Source organism: Heterocephalus glaber, unplaced genomic scaffold (assembly GCF_053883595.1).
Source record: "Heterocephalus glaber isolate CG9 unplaced genomic scaffold, H.glaber_assembly_v1.0 deba00000347, whole genome shotgun sequence".
Taxonomy (NCBI): Eukaryota; Metazoa; Chordata; class Mammalia; order Rodentia; family Bathyergidae; genus Heterocephalus; species Heterocephalus glaber.
This window is the reverse complement of record NW_028258143.1, coordinates 58,283,134-58,299,879: the sequence shown is the minus strand read 5'-3', so window position 1 is coordinate 58,299,879 and position 16,746 is coordinate 58,283,134. Positions and strand designations below refer to the sequence as shown.

The 16,746-nt window shown below is 36.7% G+C and overlaps 1 protein-coding gene across 9 annotated transcripts in view; it reads left to right on the top strand.

Moving 5' to 3' along the window:
* Nucleotides 1–16,746, top strand: part of Ccdc141 (coiled-coil domain containing 141) — a 227,633-nt gene that overhangs the window by 170,880 nt on the left and 40,007 nt on the right. For all 9 annotated transcript variants that reach the window (XM_087196555.1, XM_087196556.1, XM_087196560.1 and 6 more), the window contains 4 exons: nt 1,806–1,947; nt 3,611–3,730; nt 5,976–6,167; nt 11,629–11,808. In XM_087196555.1, coding sequence (XP_087052681.1) covers nt 1,806–1,947; nt 3,611–3,730; nt 5,976–6,167; nt 11,629–11,808 — 634 coding nt within the window. The remainder of the gene's footprint in view (nt 1–1,805; nt 1,948–3,610; nt 3,731–5,975; nt 6,168–11,628; nt 11,809–16,746) is intronic.

Sequence of the window (16,746 nt, the reverse complement as noted above, 5' to 3'; positions counted from 1 at the left end):
CGTAACCCGCATAGACGGGGAGAGAATGTCTTACTTCTTGATTGATGCACTTTTTCAACCTCTACTTCATCTTTCTGAATTTTTATTAATCATTTTCCCACCATTTCCAGCTATCTTTCTTTTTCACATGTTTTCCAATTAACTCTCACAAGCTTTGTCCTTGGTACCTTCTTTCCACAGTATTGCTTATTTGCTTTATCTTTCTCAGTCCAGATTTCCTTACATTATAGAAACTTGGAACCCATAGTATATAAGAAAACTGGACCTGAAAGTGCCTTTTTAGCATATAATATCTTAGTTTAAAAGCTAGTAAAAAATATGATTCATATTACTAAAGCATTGCCCTTATAGAATTTGTAGATTAGGAATTATTTATAAAATTTCCTGATGTCTTGCTTATGCTCTTCACTGTCTCTGAGCATTAAAGTGCAAAACTAATTGTTCTCAGTGTAAAGTCAAGAGTAAGATTTCTCATAGTGACTTCCTGTTTTCCCTTGGCTACACTTGTCTAGGACCCCTGCAGTACCTACAGGGCACATCTGAGTGTGCCTGGCTGCCGTCACAGTCTCATTGTCATTCTTCTGAGGTGACTTCACCACTCTGACATTTGGGATTTTGCCCTCATTTTATTACTAATTAAATTCATTTTTACAGTCTTAAATTATTTGAGGTAAAATTACTAAAATCTGTACTTTGTTCCAAGATCTTTTTTAAAACTCTGGGTAATTAAATTTAAGAGTCATCATGTTAATCTTTATTAGTATCTGAAGGAAATGACTGATGGGAGATTAAAGATTTCAGCATCTACATGTTCAAATGAGGAGGGGAACAAGGGAGAAGGGAGGAGGAAAGGAAAGAAGGGAAAAGGAAAAAGAGAAGGAAAAAGTGGAAACAAAGCTTTTCTAAATAAGGAGGGGAAGAGAGATTGAAGGGAGAACAGGGGATTGGGGAACAAAAGGAGGCTCAAGATATATCATGTACAGGTACAAATTCCCTGTGATGAATGTGATCATTATGTATATCTAAAATGTACCATGAAATTAATTGTAAAAAGAATAGGTTAACAATTAAAAGTATTCATTTTATCAACAGTATCATTTTTTGTCTTCTATTTTGTATCTTCACTTTGAACTAACAATGGGGTCCAACTCAAAGTTCATTCATTATTTTAAAGACATTTTAATTTTATGAGCTCTCTGGTCACATTCTTTGTCTCATGAGGATAGCACTTATAAAAAAAATGATGTGAGTGTTGGTTTTTTATGAGCAACTATATATGATAGCTAATTATTGGTGATAACTTGGTTTCATCTCATGAATACACCCCTAAGCGTCCATAATCATGAACAAGGACCTTCCTGTGATATAAATATTTTACCCTATTGGATTAGTAAATGCTTTGTTAATTGGCTGATTCTTATTTCTATTCAAAGAGCATCTTTAGATAAATGAAGCTTTTAAATAATACCCTGAGGAAAACTCTTGGCAAACATACTGTGCTTTTTGCCATAAGGTTCTCAAAATATATCAGAAAAATATTAAAAGTAAACTTATAGAAAAGAAGATTAGACCCACTGCAAAACCCATAACTCATCCTTTCCCTTAGGACTGCCTGAGTTAAAACAAAGGAGGATAATTTGGTTCTGCTATGATAACTACTTGATTTCTATGACCCTAAAGCTGATAACTGGATAACTTTTACCAACTCATAACTGTCATGAAAATCGGATCTACTTTCAAGCATTCCCTGTTCCTGGGCTTCCCTGGCGGGGATGAATGAACTAACAGCTGGTTGTTCCCTGTAGCTCTCGGGTGAGCGGCATCCATGAGATGATGGGGTGCATGCAGAGACGCATGGATCTTCTCACTGAGCAGTGTTCAGCGCACAAGCAATTGGCTCTCAAGAAACAGCAATTAACAGCCTCGGTGGAGGGTTACCTCAGGAAGGTAGTTTCATAAAATGACACATAAACTTCCAGTTCGGTGGTTGTAGATGGTATTTTGACTACAGTTTGTGAGTTTGGTGGCAGGATGGGGGCTCATCTCCTTAGGCTTCTCTTACATTCCACATTAGGTCCTACAGCTGGACAAAGACAAAGCAGTCATAATTCATTATTGCTCCTTAACTATCCCTGCCTCCCACATCAAGACCTAATCCAGTCTGCCACCTCAAGCCTGAACATATAAATACAAAGGGAGCCCTCACCTTCCACACTTCTACTACCTGAACCACGTATGCACTGGGGTGGGGAGCTTGATTTGCACCATTCTGAGCATGTTCCTACTGTGTACAAGTTTCCATTAACCTGGAACCATGGGACACCAGGATTACAGACAGATATATTACCAAAAATTATAGTTTTAGGTTTTTCCAGGAATAAGTTGTCATTATCATATTTTATTGAAGCAGACCAGTGCAAGAGACTTATTCATTCTGCATAAAAGCATACATGAGAAAATTCTCTTTATTTTGACAAGACAAAAAGCTACTTATTAGTAGTTCAGATACATAGCAAAAAACAACTGTTAATATTCCAATGACACTGATGCTACAGAGGCTGACTCACATCTTCAATGGTGTTTTCACCAGATGCAATGGATGCACATGCTGTATATGCTTGAGTAGAATTGGTAGACTTCACAGGAGAGAACACTAAATACCAATGTCTCTATTTAAATTACTTCCTTATCTGTTATTGATCCAGAACTTGGGAATTTGAGCTTTTTTCTGATACTGGGTCCAGGGAGATTCCAAATTTGGAGACCGCGGTGGTGCCTCATTCCCTTGTTTGAGCTAATTTGCTGGTAGTGGAAAACACAGTAGGAATGCAAACAGCCTTTGCTACTTGTCTTCCTACCAATTTATAGCTAGTTCAACTTTGGGGGATATGGACTCTGGATAGAGCAAAAGAATGAAAGAAGTAACATGACTGGAGCAGAACCTTTCAAGGGTCACTTTATTCATGGATCTGTGGGTACTGAAGATCAAATCACCGTTTCCCAAGTTGATCCATTAAATGACATGTACAGGGTTTGATGCTACACCCGGAGCCCCTCAGCCCTAAATAGAGCAGCCCATATTGTGAGCCAGTACCTATGCTCTGGATCTCTACTTCTAAATGTGCCTATAAATCTGTCCCATTCAGTGTACAGATTAATTCATTTCTGTTGATGTCTTAGCAAGTATATTATCATCCTTTGAGGTAATTTACAGTATGTAGATGATTGCTTGTATCTCATTTCTTTCTTTCTTTTTTTTTTTTTTTGGTACTGGGGATTGAACTAGGATCGAGGATTGGACCTTGCGCTTGCAAGCCGGGTGGCGGTAAACCATTGGGCTAAACCCCCGGCCCCTCATTGCTTTTAATAAAAGAAATATTGTATCTTTAAATACATATCCTCTATAAATGGGTCACTAATGTTACCTCATATGAAGAGGAGCATTATTAAAGTCTGAAATTCTGAAATATTTCAGATTATTTGCAGATTAAAATTGATATATTTTTGAAGCATAGTGGGAATATGTAAATCATTTATTTTTCTTACATATATACATCTATATGTGCAGATATGTATTATTAAAACTGCCATATATTCTTTATTCTTGAAGGTGGAAATGTCAGTTCAGAAAATCAGTCCAGTACTTTCCAGTGCAATGAATATTGGTTCCAGCCTTTCTGAATCAGAGAAGATTCTGAATAAATATCTGGAACTAGATATCCAAGCCAAGGTAAACAAAATAAGAATTAACATTATGGTCATGGTTTTGTAAATATGATCTTTTAAAATATTTCACAACTATAAAACTTAATTCTAGCTCTCTTGAGGGTTGCAATTCTCAATTAGTATGTAGCAAATAACGACTTAAAAACGCATACTGTTATATGTGTCTAAGTTATTTATATTTATATGTGCATTTATGAGGACATTTAAGCTCATGAAAGTCAGCATTACAGCCTGGTATTAAACACTCATTTGACTTCTCCTAAGGTTATCTGTGATTGTAGGCTAAGTCACAGAAGAAAATTACCAGAAGCAACGTGCATTGTTGCAAGACACAACCTTACTTCACACTCAATCTGCAGAGACATCAATGCCCATCCTCACTCTGGCTCCTCCTCCAGCTCCCTCCTATCTTTTTCCCGTGGGACATGGATTCAGTGATTCCTGTGCCACACCTGCACCGAAGTCGCTGCCACTTCAGGGTGTGGTGGCAAAGTCATTCTCCTCCCTGGTTCGTACAGGTCCAGGTTGGCAGGAAAAGCAGTTAGCCTCTTCTCAGCAGAGGAGCCCCTTCTGAGACAACACCCCCACTGGAAACCCGGGCACAACGATTTTTTTTTAAATGGAGCCCTTTTTGTTCTTTATTGAAAAGGCTTAAAATAAACTTTGTGTAGGAATGCAGTTTGATTTTTATTTTAAAACTTTTAGAAGCAGAAAGGAGATTGCAAGGAAAGAAATCCCTTGCTCCTCTTCTCTGAGTGCAACCAGGAAGCAGGGCTTGTAAATTACAATTAGCTTCATTCAGCGGAGTCCTTGGGAAGCATATTAAACACAAGTAGGAAAGCAATCTCTCCTTCTACAATAAGAGTGAACCTTTTTCTTTCATCTGCTTGATTCCTGACTTGTTCTCACATGAAATTTTACATGGCTCTTGCTCTGACAATTATACAATCTTATGTTGCTCAATGGTGGGGACACATTCTGAGAAACGTGCTGTTAGATCATTTTGTCACTATGGGAACATCACAGACTGTCCTCCTACAAAGCCAAGAAGGTCAAACGCTCAATATGACCTTTTGATACAACCAAGAAATGTGCTATATATGAGATGTATGTGTGTGTTGCCAGCAAAATCAGGTGCACTGTTTTACAGTAAACATTTTTTTAGCATTAAGTAGAAGAATGCACTCAAAAATACCGATAAAAATATAGTATAGTAAACATAAAACAGTAATATAACCATTTATTTTCATTATAAGTATTATATATTACACATAATTGTATGTGCTATACTTTTATATGATTGGCAGTACAGTAGATTTTTTAATACCACTATCAAAAGATGTAAATAATGCACTGCACCATGACCTTATGTTGCTTATAACACCACTAGGCTCTAGGAGTTTTTCTGCTCCGTTAAAACCTGAAGGAAACCTAGTCACTGTACACCCAATTCATCATTGATCAAAATCAATGCACTATGCAGCAGATGACTATCTCTATGTAATGCCTACAATACCCTCTCATCCATTTAATTAATGACTAGAGTCTATGGGCCAGAAATTGCATCAAGACAACATAGGGGAGCAACCCTAAGCAGGTCAAGTCTATCGATTCTTTCGATTGGTTAGGCTTAAGATGTAACATACTCCCTACCCATGTTTAAAAATTCTGCTCAAGGGCTAGGGATTTAGCTCAGTGGTTCTGCCATCTGCCTTGTAACCGCAAGGTCCCGAGTTCAATCCCCAGTACCAAAAAAAAAAAAAAATTCTTCTCAATAGAGATTTAAGGAAGATTGCTTAATTGATATTTGATTTTTAATAAACTAAAAATGAGCAAGTTTTGTAAATTTGCTATCTCTTCTATGACAAGTTTAGTTTAAGAATTTCCTTCACCTATTGTTAAAATTTTTACAACAATTTTCACATGAGTATTTAAAATATTCTTTCCATTTTTGTTTTAGAAATTCCTGTACCAACTATTCTTTTATTTGTGACACAGAAAATAAAATGGCCTAAATAGGATGTGTAGCTGATAGAGCCGTTTCAAACAGTGACTTCAGATGGTTTCTATTTTAAAGTATCTTTTTTACTTTTTGGGAATTTAGAAAGTTGTGCCTTTATTTTATGGAGGAAATTCTCAGTACAAGTTCAATTAATAATTGTAGTAGATGGTTGTGCTGGAAGGTAATGAAATGTGAATGTTCATGATTCCCCTGTCAGCTTCTGACCTCTTGTGCTTTCCTTTCCTAGGCGACATCACATGCATTAGAGACAGCTACAAAAATAATGACAGAGAAAAATGAATTTGAACCTGATGACGTGGCATCACTTTCTTTTAAAGCTAAATGGCTAGAGGAAGAATTAAACATACTTGGCCAAAGCATCAGTTCCAGGTCACAAGTCCTGCAAACTTATGTGGCATTTCTAAAGTCAGCAGAGGAGGTATGGTATGCATACTGACCTGCATCAACAAGGTGGCTTCTGCCCATCTTTGTGTCTCCTGTGGGGATATAAGCTCTCCCTTGGTGCGTAGTTCCACATCCTCTACCCAGTACACACATTTTCTTTAGACCCTTCATTCTTCAAGGCACCAAATGCTCAAAGAGGAAGCTGTTTCACCAAAAAATAATTTAAATATATACATGTAGATGTATGCAATAGAAGTATTTCAATGCTGTTTATTGAATCCTACACATATTTACAATATCCTAAATGTAGACCAGATTATTTGGAAAAGAATCATCTTCTAAATCATGGATTTCTTTGACCACTAAGGAATTAATGTGGTTCATTTAAACCCACGGTGGCGACCCCATGGCATGCATACCACAGTGGGCTGTTTATATCATTTAAATCTCTAAAAGGTTTGCCATCACTGATTTAAACCATGTAAACTTGAAGATATAGGCTATTGGTTCAGTCTCTCATCTGTTTTGCCTGACAGTTTTTAACAAGTTACCTCTCTGAGATTCTTCTGAGGCTTTATTTTGACATGATTATATTAGATAATCTCTATATTTCCCCCTAGTACACTATGATTTCACTTCTCCAAGGTTAGTTTCTTGAAGATGGTGTCAGTAGTAGAAAAGCCTCATTTAACATGGTTGCACTGCACCCCATGTGAATTCAGACAGGTGCTGATTTAGTGGGAACCAGCAAGGTCTACTTGAGGGGCATCCCTTCCAAAGTCAGGTAGGGGCTCAGTTTCTATTTTCTTACCTCCACCTTCCTAAGACCATCACCCTCACTTCCCACCACTACGCTCCTGCCTGCATGAGTCTCCTCTGTCCAATCTGAATTCTTACCACTTTGGAGGAAGCCCCTGTGCAGTCCCTGGAAATCTCAGATACCCGTGTTGTCTTTTTCCACATCTTTCCTGAACTGTTTGTCATCTTTGACTTCCTTTTAGTTTGTGACCGTAAACTCTCATGATTTTCAGAGGTATTATGACTGATAGGATCATCCTGATGATGAACATTTTTATTCAGAACATGAAATGGTAGAGCAACTATTATAAATGCTTGCTTTCTGCATCTTCATTGCCAAAAACGTACCTACTTGGCTTCACGTTAAGCATCCACTTCCATGGCTCACTCTGGCTGTTCGGACCAGGAGCCTCTCTAGGGATGGAGCCTCAGCTTTGTAAGCAACGCTTTCTCAGAAGACCCTAGGTCCTTCAGCTTTCCTGCTTTCATGAAGTCTCTTTTCCTACCTGGCAGAGGTATTCTTCCTTCTAGTCCTGACAGTGCTACCAGTCTGTTCCTCCCCTACCCCCCTGCCTTTCTCTGTTCCCTCACCAGCTCATGGTTACTCATTGCCATTCCACCACCCGTCCCCTCAATTCCCTGACTTCCACCAGGACTAACTCTGCCAACTCCCAACACTAGTTCAGTCCAACACTCTGTTTGCTCAGCTTCCCTTTCCAATCTTCCAGATGCTCCTATGGCAAATCATATGATTGTGCTGATTGGCACTGTCACAAATTTATGGGTTTCTGCCTCAGCTGGGTTCCCCATATGCTCCCTAGTTGGCTTCCGTTTGGTAGTGATTTTCAAGCATGTTACCCATTTCCATTCCTGAGTCTCAGCTGATGTCTTACCTCATACACCCTAAAAAATGAGGCCAATGAACCTCACTGTCTTGACTTCCTATTTCACACTTCCCTTGGCTCACATAAAGGACATCCCTGCTCATGTCCAGGTCTAATCAGGAATCAGTCACTACTGTATGCTCCTATTTCCCTTGGAATCCCTTAAACATCTTCTCATTTTTTAATTTGCCCTTTCCTTTGCTTCTTTCTCCCTTGTTCTATAGTTACATCTAAACAGTCTCGCTCTTGCCAAGGCTGTCTCCTTATCACTTTGCCTTCCTTTGCATATAAATATGTGGAATAGGAAGATGACGGTCTTGCCGCTACTTGCTCATCCTCCACAGTCTTCCTTCCCTTGCAATTCAGTTTGCTCCCCTTTCAGCCCCGCCATTTGCCATCTCTTCCGTCATTGAAAATGTTCTCATCAGCTTGGTGCACTTTCAGTCTCCATCCTGCTTGAGCTGTCTGGAGCATTTATTTAATCCAGTTACATACACACTCTCACCTCCTTACAAAACACATTTATTGAGGTATAATTCATATAGCATAAAATTCACTATTTTTTGATATTTGGTATATTTATAGAGTTGCACAACCAGCACAGAACTCTAGATTCAATGCATCCCAAACCCTCCAAAGAACGTGGGTGGTCACACCCTCAAACTCAGGCAAGCACCATTCTACTTTCTTGCTAGATTTGCCTTTTTTTGGGATATTTCATGTAAGTGGAATCATTCTATTTATCTGTGCCTTCTCTTAATACATTTCTCTTTTTAGTTCTTGACACATGCGGGTCATGGTTTATCCTCTCTTTTGTACATGGTACTCACTTTCTCTAGAAAAATAACGTCTTCTCTGTGGTTTTAATTCTCCAGTAACTCAAAAGTAGTTCCTCATTTCCAACTCTTCTGAGCTCCAGACTAAGGATTTCAATTACCTGTAAATCCTTTAGGCTCTTCAAATTCAGTGAAACACTACCATCAGCTTTTGCTCAAATATTGTTTTCCTTCTGCATTTGGGCACTGGGTCAATAACTCCACCATTCTCTCAGTCATGTAGAAGTGCAGTCTTTTCCAATCATTCCCTCAGTAAGCACTTATTTTACATCATACCTTGTGCTTTCTATTCCTGGTTTTATTTAATCCTTACATTTCTATATTTTCATTGCTGTTCTCCTTATTTTACAAATGAAGGAAAACAGGCTCTCAGAACTTACGTATGCAATATCAAGCAGCTGGGAAACATCAAAACTGAAGTTTAATCACCATTCCATTTTTCCTGTTTCAAAAGCCATACTGTCCTGTATTTGTCCCTGGAGACAACCTCAGATTTCTGAACTCCCATTCCCCTCCATCTGGACCAGTGGTTTCTCAGTTGAAGTCCTCATCCTCCCTCATGGCATAAGGAAGTCACCTTCTACCTGTTCACTCTGGCTGCTGTATTTCTTCCCTTCACTCTCTCCTTTATTTTCTGGGGAAAAATATCATCCTAAAGCAAATGTGATCATAGTACTTACTGAAATGCAGGTAATTCAACACATGTAATTAGTGAAGCAAGTTGCCAATAACTTTTTACCAAGATGGATAAAATATTAGGGTTTATCATTGATTCACTTAAAAAATAAACAACTACAGGGCTGGGGATTTAGCTCAGTGGCACTGCACCTGCCTGGAAAGCGAAAAGTCCTGAGTTTGATCTCTGGTACTACATCCCCCTCCCCACCAAATACCAAAAAACAACTACAGATTCAAAGGAATTCCTATAAGGACATCATTCTCATGTAGATTGAAGGAGGCTTTTATGAATAGCTGGAAAAAGAGCATGTATTAAAGTTTCTGTTTGGAGTATTGCACAAAACTAACGTTTGGTCATATTGATACCCCAGCCTGCAGTGTACAGCTTCCTACTGAAGCACTGATTGGCTAATGAAAATGAGTAATGGAAATGTGTCACCATCATGTTGGGTACAGTAGAAAGCAAGGTGAAACTTGCTGGTCAGCTGTATCTCAGCACTATTATCCCTCTACCTCTTTCTCACCGCTCAGCTTGGACAAACAGAACTTCACTCAACCCAAGATCATTTATTGTCCTCTGAAAGAGCCAGTGTTTTCACAGTTGGTTTTCACAAACGTTATTCCTTCTGCCTGGGACTCAACTCTACTCCCTCACATATTGGGTGATTCTTCAAAACAGGTCAAATGTCACTCCCAATGGAAGATATTCCCTGTTTATTCTATAAAAAGGGGGTGGCCATCTCTCCCTCATGTGCCCCTAACATTGTGTGTAGACTTGTCTTTATGTTGTAATAATTCACTCCTTGAGCTATCTTTCAGTACCCAGGGAAATAAATGATTCATTTTTACTAGGGAATATTAGTAGCATTTTAACTAGTTCATGAAGACTAAATAGAAGAGAACAGAGCTGAGGCCACAATCATCATCAAAGCAGAGACACAAATAAGTGGAATATGGAAATAAAGAGAGCACTATTTCTGAGAGCTATGTGAAGGCAGTCTTATTAAGTTCATTCAAATTAAGAATGTTAAAACCTTTTTTTATAAAATGGAGTACTACTCATCCATAAAAAATGAGAAATTAGAGACATTTATAGCTAAATGGATGTACATTGAAACAATACCCTTTAAGTGAAATAAACAGGACATGTGTAAATAATGAATAGTTTCTCTAGTGTGAGAAACTGAAAGTGGAAATAAGGATTAAAAGGTATAATAGATAATGTGAAACAGGAAGAAAAGGGGCAAAGGGGAAGGGGAAATGGGAGGGGTAGGGGAAAGGAAAGAAGGGAATGGAATTAATATGAGAAAATGGAAAAATGGAAACAAAGTCTTTGTAAATAGGGAGGGATGGAGGGGTTGAAGGGAGGGCTGGGCAAGGGTGAAAAATAAGAACCAAGAGAGATTATGTAAAGGTGCACATTTCCAATGATGAATGTCATTATATTGTATACCTAAAATGTACCAATAAAATAATATTTTTTAAAAAAAGAATGTTAAAACCTTTAAAATATAGTGACTATTGCCTGAAATTTCTTACTCTGTATCAATTGATCAAGGAATTATGAGCTCTTTGAGTTATCTTATTAGACATTAATTATTATTCAAAATGCATAAAATCTATGTCAAATAATTTCTACTATTTCTGCATCACCCAATCACTTGTTACACATTTGATTTTATATGAACTCTGCTCCAGGAGAGTAATTTTGAAAATCTAGTACTCCTAACATTGGCTAACGTATGAGAAAAGATAATTTAATAGAGGCAAATAATATATCTTTAAGATTAGCTCATGGAGGTTGTTTAATATTAATACTTAAATAGAAAACTAGTAATTATTTACACACTTTTATCTTGGTTTATCATGGACTAGAAATAAATTGTGACCTACTGATTACTGATGATCTTTCACTGACCTACATTTCTTTCTGATCTGTACTCTTTGATTTTCTACATGTGTTTTTGTTCTAACTTATAAAACTCAGCTTCAAACAAAGCCACCTATTCTTGCAAATTGAAAAACATGTACAATATGTAATATGTAAATATGACAGTGGCTACAATAAATAGTTCTTCAGGATAATAATCTTGTCAGCTCAGTTTACTAACCAGTGGTAGTCCTGTCTGTCAACCATCTGAATAGACCCCCACGTCTTCTCAGTAAAGTGACAATATTCCATAATTATTTAAAGAATTCACTAATTGTTTATATATGCCTTTACTAGAATCTAGTGTTCCTTTCCCTTAAAAATGTTTTTACATGTTTGTAACTTTTATTTACTATCTCCTTTTTTTAGGTAGAGGAGCAGTTTCAGAGCCTGAAGAAATTTTACCAAACTGAAATCCCTCGGAAAGAAGAGGTTGATGCGAAAGCCATGTATTGGACTGGCTCAGCTGAGAAGCAGTGGCAGATATTTTTAAAGAAGACTTTTTTAGCCCAAGAACTGGGGCTTGAGTTCCTTAATTTAATAAAAATGGTGAGAACATTGAAAGTCACACTTTCTGCAAGAATTACTTATCAAAGTCAAAAATCATAAATTCAAAAGTTCAATGTCTGTTAATTAAGCAGTGCTGTTTTCCATAGATCCTTTTAGCTTCATTCAACCTAGACCAGTCCTGAAGCCAACATTTGAATGCTTACTTGGTCATAAAGCCCTTGCTAATTCATAGCAAAAAGGCTATTTAACTATTAAGAAGAAAGAGTGAGTATAATTCAAATGCAATGTTTTTATTATGACAGAGTCCTAAGTCTACCCCAAAGTTCTCAGTTATGTTGAAAACACACAACAAGGTCCTTACAAAATTGTCAGTGGTTAAAACAACTTTTGGGATGAATCTTTGCTTTGAAGAATTTCAAAATTCTTTTGAATCTTCTTCAGATCTTTAGCAGATCTTTCTACAGTGATCCTCCATTGCATTTATAAATGTACTCTAAACTTGGTAGTTGTAATTGTATACCTATGAAATCTGCTAGGATTCTTACATCCACCTCTGATGCAAATGAAGTTTTCCCTAGAGTTCTTAAAGACAGTTAATCCACTTGTTTTAATTGCCTCAGGTATCATCGTAATGAAATTGCTTATTTCATTGTTAGGAAGTGTCAGGTGCTAGACACTTTATTTTTTAAAAGTTTAAATCAATCTTATTTATTTAAATACATTTAAAATTTTTAAATAAATATCTCTTCCTATCTCTTCTAACCCTTATTACACAAGTACCGAAAGGTATTCATATTTAATTTCTCTGACATGTGAAATTCCTTCCAACATTGAAAGCAATTGCTATGTCTAATATGAATCTTTTCTACAGCTAAACACATACAAATCTTTCTGTTATTTGTGAGGCAGCTTAATTTGTCTCTCCATCCTTCTCCTCCTTCCCACCATTGTGTCTACCATTTGTTAAAGATAAATTATAAAATGCAACCTGAAAGCCAAGTACATCTGCAGCATAGTGACATTATTGTTTACTAATTAGACCTAAGACAATGCTAACATGTTTAGCAATAATTTCATTTTGCTATTTTTATATTAAGTTTGTAGCTAAGTAAAACTCACATAACCTTTTTGTTGCAGCTTCAGCCAAGCCATAAATATATTTATGCCAGCCATTTATCTTTTTCATACAAATGTGAGCCTGTATATTTCTTCTTACTTGATTTCATTTGGTCTTTACCCACACTTCCATCTTGTTAAACTAATTTAGACCTATTTACTATATTAGCTATTTCTCCTGGTTTTATTTCTGTAGATTTGACAAGTAAGCCTCTATGGCTGTAATTAATTCTTTAATAAAAATGCCTAAAAAGCAGATTGATGTCCCAATTTATGAAGTAATCTGTTGACTAACCAGTTTTTTAAACAATCATGAATGCTCCCAATAGTACTTTAATTAAACCATGAGTTCATAATAATTTTCTTAAGCCTATACTGGGAAAATTCTTTAAATAAGCTACTCAAAAATAAGGCCTATATAGCTGAGGTCCTATGAACTACAGAAATATTATTTGACACACATCAGGCTGACTTCTAGTGATCAAGGCATTCTTTTCAAAATGCTCACAAAGTACTTGAAATGACGATTTATTGCACTGGTTGTCAGTGTGAAATTTATACATCTCTCACTTGTGTAAGCCATCCTTTCTTCCTTTTTGAAAATCAGGACATTTTCCTTTTCATATTTATCCGGACCTTCTAGTTTCTGTAGATTTTCAGAAACTGACACAATTTTCTTGGCACCTTGGAATGTGATTAATCTCTTTGTAGAGCCTGGATTTATTTAGAGGAAATTAGGTTTTAACAATCCTTAATTACTCTGAGCTATACTCATCTTTTTATTTTCCTTGTTTTAACATGATTATTGCTAAACCTACATAGAAACTGAATATGCATTCAGTGCTTCTAATGTATCTAACACTACCCTTAAGCGCCCCAAAATTTGCTAAGCAATTAGCCTATATTCCTATTTTTTATAGGTGCTTTATAGAAAATCTAGTTATTTTTTGTTTGGTATGTTTAGAACATCTAACCATGTATCTTTTACATATTTACTTGGTTCAATGTATTTTCTTCTAAATTACACTTATAAAAGAACTCAAATATTTGTAAACTGTATTTTGCCTATCCTTTTGCTAAATTGATTTCAGAAAATATTTTTTTCAGTTCTAAAACTTCCAGTTTGCTCTTTAAAAAATTATATTTAATTGTTGATGAAATTCTTTTTCTTGTGCCCTCTTTCTGTATCTGTTCTATATTTCCTTGAATCATATTTATCCTAGGGGCTTTGAGTGTGTATAAACTAACTCCACTATCTACACTTGGAGTTGTTTCTATTGTCTACTTTTTCTCCCAGTCTCTGGTCATGTAGTCCTGTGTTTTGACAGGGCTTGTAAAATGTGTCAAGTCCACACATGGTGTATAAACACTGGAGACGCTTCAGGTGCTACTATCTCTTTCCAAAATGGGTCACCCTTCTTTCCCTAGGTGGACATTGGTGGGAGGTCACTTAAGCCAACCAGAAGGGAGTCTGCAATGCCACCCTACAAGGCTCCCCTGCTATTCACCTTGGGCTCTCAGAGTTTCCCACCAAGGGCTCAGTGCTTATCTCAGGTCTCTCAGGAACCCTGGTGGGTCTCAACTCCAGTCTTTGTCTTGGAAGAGTGCTGAAAAAGTCCAGTCTGCTTTCCAGGGGATTTTTGCTTAGGTTTTTAAGTCCACGTTCTTGTATGGCTCCAGGATTTTATCAAGGTCCTTAATAGAAGGTCACCTGCATGCTCAAAGTCCTCCTACTCTCTGCCAAAAGCTCTGGTGATTGCTACTTGCAGGAAAGCCTTGATCATTAGCTTCCTGTTCGTACACAGAATTGGAAACTGCCCTTGGGGAGAAGATGGGAATAAATAAACGAGCTCACCATGCTCTGGCTCTCCCCTTTGGAGTCTCAGCCTTGCTACCTTTGGTTGGCAGAGCCGCTGTACGCTTCCTTCGGATCAGTGCTTTCTGGATCACAACCAGGTTTGCTAGTTGTTCTAAACAAGATCACCATTCAACCTTCCTACCAGACACAGAAGTCCTTTATTACTTATTTAGAATGTTTAAGATTGTAGTTGAGTTTCATTGTTAAAGATCTGCAACAGGAAATAGGGAGGGGTAGGGGGGTGGAAGGGAGGCCAGGGGAATGGGGAAAAACAAGAACCAAGATATGTCATGTACAGGTACAAATCCCCAATGATGAATGTGATCATAATGTATACCTAAAATGTACCAACGAACTTAATGAATAAAAAAATAATATGTAGTTAGATGAACTGTGCAGATGTGAAATATAATGATGTAAGTTAGTATGTATTTTAGTTAATAATTAATATACAATTTTAAAAAGCAGTATCACTGAATGAAAAACACATTACCCAACTGCAGAATCCCAGGAAAGAAGGTCTGAATTTTGGCATGTGTAACTACACAACCAGAAGATTAAACAATCAAAATGTTCATCAGCACTTGTCTCTGGGTGACACAGGGTGGCTTTTTATTTCTTCTTTGTGTTTTTCTGTTTTATGAGGAATTTAATAAAGATGATGTGGCATTTTGATACAGTAAAAACAAAAAGATCTGCAACAGGAACCGAGTCCAAGTCATGCTTTGTATTATGTCTGAATAAATTTGAGTTTTTACAATACTCAAATTCTCATTCAGAGTTCTCAGAAATAGTGTGTATTTTGCCATGACATCTTGGTAGGCTTTTATCTTGATGCCATCAACATGGTCACTTTATCTCAAAGTCTTCACCATTGTCAGGATAAATAAGTTTCCTTTTATTGATAAAAATTAAAATTCACACAATAGTTAATTTTACTGATTTCATGACATTTTGAGATATGAAATTGGCAGTAAAGTTAAACATTTTTTTCCTTTCCATATCTGTGGGATCATTAGACATTCAGACAAATACTACAGATGAAATATGGTAACTGGTTGGTTTGTGAGAAGGAAGAAGCCCAGCTGGCCTGCATCAGGGAGGGTTCTGCTCCGGTTTTGTTGCCATGGCTGATATTTTCATGCTTGAAATTGAGAAAACTTTTGGTTCATTCAAAAATCATGAAGATCAGAGAAATTGTTTTAGACAATTCTAATAGATAAAAGCGCCAATTTATTGTAGTCGTGAATACCAAGAATGCTGTCCAGGACCAGCCCACATGTTACTAAGGTATCAGGAAGCCATTAGCAGCCAGTCACTCTGCATGAATATAGATGGAAAATGGATTTTTAGTGATTTATTTACACTGGATTATGACAAAAATTTCCATGCCCTACATAGAAGTAAAGTGAGCACTGTTTTTACTAACTAGACTGTAGGCAAATTATTTAATCTTTCTGAGTGGCCAAATTATTAAGTCTGCCAAACACAAAATCACTTGTCCTAGATCCTGCTGTGGAGCTAGACATCAAGAAACTCTACTGTGGCTCTCTATGCTCTTCTGATTGTAGTTGTCATTCACATGGCACAATTTCAGAATTAAATAATATATTTTAATAGCTTGATAGTATGTGAAAGATGCCCTAACTTTATAGCATATATAAAAATATAATTTAGAATTGTTCAGCTGTGTCTAGTATTTCATAACTGGTTAAATCTTAATTACAGGTTAAGGTTTAAACACAATTACAGATCATATCATTTTGTTACTAGGTCCCCAAATTCATAGGGTAGGTCTCATGTAAAAACTGCAGTTTTTTGTAATTAATTATAACTTTTTAATGCTGAATATGAAAATATGAAAGTGAAATATTAATATTTTAAACTGTTTAAAAATAAAGTGGCCAATGTCTAAAAAACTGTTAAATATTTATGACACCACCCATCACTGTCATTTTGAGTACAGAAATGTATTAGAAATTTGAGAATTTATTGAGAAAGAC